The 2,852-nt window shown below is 52.6% G+C and overlaps 1 protein-coding gene across 1 annotated transcript; it reads left to right on the forward strand.

Moving 5' to 3' along the window:
- Positions 1–1,399: 1,399 nt before the first annotated feature.
- On the forward strand, positions 1,400–2,398 carry LOC144248541 (olfactory receptor 14J1-like). The gene has a single exon (XM_077790651.1). It carries the CDS (start codon positions 1,400–1,402, stop codon positions 2,330–2,332), a length of 933 nt encoding a protein of 310 aa, XP_077646777.1. The 3' UTR covers positions 2,333–2,398.
- The last annotated feature ends 454 nt before the right edge of the window (positions 2,399–2,852 follow it).

Consider the following 2,852-nt stretch of genomic DNA (forward strand, 5'->3'; position numbering starts at 1 on the left):
TAAACTACCAATTTGTACTTATGTAACTGTTATCCTTAGCTGTCTCTAGTATGTTTTCTACCTATCTCTTGGATTTTACTAGAATAAGTTGACTGTCTAAATATATTCCTCAAATACTGTATAGTCTTATTATGAGGAAGAAGGCCTACAAGAAGAGCATTTTAGGTTTTGACCAGAATGTGAGCAGTCACAACAAAAAGTGAAGGCAAAGAAGCCTTTAGACCTACTCCAATGGATTGAGCCAGGGTTATGTAACTGGGGCAACTGAATCTCCTATTGAATGTTCCTGTTAGATATCCTAATTAATTAACCTCAATGAATTGTTGAAATCAGGGGCTGGATGTGCCCCTGGGCTACCTGGAATCTTCCAATAAAGGTCTGGTTTTTACTGGTCTAACACTGTTGCAAGGATTCTTTTTATCTCTTTTGATTATAGACACCAGAGGGATAAGAGAAGCAGAACAGGAATCGTAATCCCAGAACCACAGAACATTCTCAGTTGAAAGGATCATCAAAGGAATGTTTGAACATGTACAGAGACTCCAGAACTGTGACTTTGGCTGGTCAGTGTCTCTGCTGGGAGCCTCCCAAAGGGCCTTCAGCCACTCCTCAGCCCTGGGCAGCAGCAGCATCACCTCTGCAGGGCCCAGCAGGGCTCTCCTGAGCTGCCCTTGCCCAGCTGCACACAGAGCCTGCCCCAGCCAGGGCCCTGCACACAGGCAGGTTTCTGTAGGGCCGGGCCGAGGCCACACAGGGTGGGATGGGCTCTGTGAGCACTGGCAGGGACAAGGCACCTCTCAGGAGGGGATGTCCAGGCCCAGGGAGATGCTCAGGGAAGCAGAGGGGGCTGAACAGAGCAGTGCTGGGGGAACAAGCCCATGCGGCCCCTCACCTGCCCTCAGCCACAGGGAATCCTTTGCCTCTCACATCTCTCAGTGTAAAAATCTGAGTGCAGCAGGAATGCTGGGGATTTCTGACCTCAGAGAGCCATGAATGATGTGTGGGTAGGAAAACAATTCCTTAAACCAGCTCCTGCCATTCGTTAGACCTGGGAGTGCAGATGCTAGCAAGCTTTTCTGCAGTAAGAGAAACTTCCATGAAAAATCCTGAATATCCAGCCTTGTCCCTCTGCCACATGGCCACAAACCAAGGGCAGGGGGGCAGGGATGGCTCCTCGAGGGCCCCCATGCACAGGCCTGGCTGCTCCTGGCACACTCAGCCAGCACAACCGGAGATCAGGGAGGGACCTGGGTGAAGGTTTTCCCAGAGCAGGAACGAGGGTGGGTGAGTCCCAGCAGGACAAGCTGCAGGGAATGGCCCAGGTTTGGCTCCAAGCAGCCTCTCCTGACTTGTCCCTGTCCTTTCTCCATGAACAGGTGCCCATGTGCAGCCAGAGCAAATGTCCAACAGCAGCTCCATCAGCCTCTTCCTCCTGCTGGCACTGGCAGACACGCGGCAGCTGCAGCTCCTGCACTTCTGCCTCTTCCTGGGCATCTCCCTGGCTGCCCTCCTGGGCAATGGCCTCATCATCAGCGCCGTAGCCTGCAGCCACCACCTGCACATGCCCATGTTCTTCTTCCTGCTCAACCTGGCCCTCAGCGACCTGGGCTCCATCTGCACCACTGTCCCCAAAGCCATGCACAATTCCCTCTGGGACACCACCACAATCTCCTACATAGGATGTGCCGCTCAGCTCTTTTTCCTTCTGATCTTCATCTCAGCAGAGTATTTCCTCCTGACCATCATGTGCTACGACCGCTACGTGTCCATCTGCAAACCCTTGCACTACGGGACCCTCCTGGGCAGCAGAGCTTGTGCCCACATGGCAGCAGCTGCCTGGGCCAGTGCCTTTCTCAATGCTCTGCTGCACACAGCCAATACATTTTCCCTGCCCCTGTGCCAGGGCAATGACCTGGACCAGTTCTTCTGTGAGGTTCCCCAGATCCTCAAGCTCTCCTGCTCCAAATCCTACCTCAGAGAACATTGGGTTCCTGTGGTTATTGTCAGTTTATCGTTGTGTTGTTTTCTGTTCATTGTTTTCTCCTATGTGCAGATCTTCAGGGCCGTGCTGAGGATCCCCTCAGAGCAGGGACGGCACAAAGCTTTTTCCACCTGCCTCCCTCAGCTGGCCGTGGTCTCTCTGTTCCTCAGCACTGCCACATTTGCCTACCTGAAGCCCCCCTCCATCTTCTCCCCATCCCTGGATCTGGCCCTGTCAGTTCTGTACTCGGTGGTGCCTCCAGCCCTGAACCCCCTCATCTACAGCCTGAGGAACCAGGAGCTCAAGGCTGCACTGTGGAGACTGATGACTGGATGCTTCCAGGGACATTAAACTCCTGGCCAATTTTTGCAAATCACTTGTAATAAAAGTCATCTTTGATACTTCTTGTTCTTTTCCATTTGGAGGTTCTTTTTCTTTGTTTTACATTTTAATGTTTTCCACAAAGAAATGTCATTGTTTGGGCCATTTCTCATTTTGTTCACCTCCACCTTCCCTGTGGCCACAGACTGTGTCAATTAGGGGCTGTGCTCTTGGCGGTTTTAAAGGAGCTAAATTATGTCCAATCAGAGTTTTCTGCAGAGATGCCCCTTTTGTTGCCTCCTCTGGAGCTGCAGCAGCAATGTCTCTGTGCAGAGCAGGGGGCAGTTCTGTGCTGGCACAGCCGCTCTGGTCCTGCTGGCCACATCATTCCTGATCCAGGCCAGGAGCCATTGGCCTTCTTGGCCACCTGGGCACACAGCTGGCTCATGTCCAGCCTGCTGTCCATCAGTCCCTGCAGGTCCCTTTCTGCCTGGCTGCTGTCCAGCCACTCTGTCCCCAGCCTGTAGCACTGCAAGTGTTGTTGTGGCCA

The sequence above is a fragment of the Lonchura striata genome, unplaced genomic scaffold (genome assembly GCF_046129695.1).
Source record: "Lonchura striata isolate bLonStr1 unplaced genomic scaffold, bLonStr1.mat Scaffold_167, whole genome shotgun sequence".
NCBI classification, from domain to species: Eukaryota; Metazoa; Chordata; class Aves; order Passeriformes; family Estrildidae; genus Lonchura; species Lonchura striata.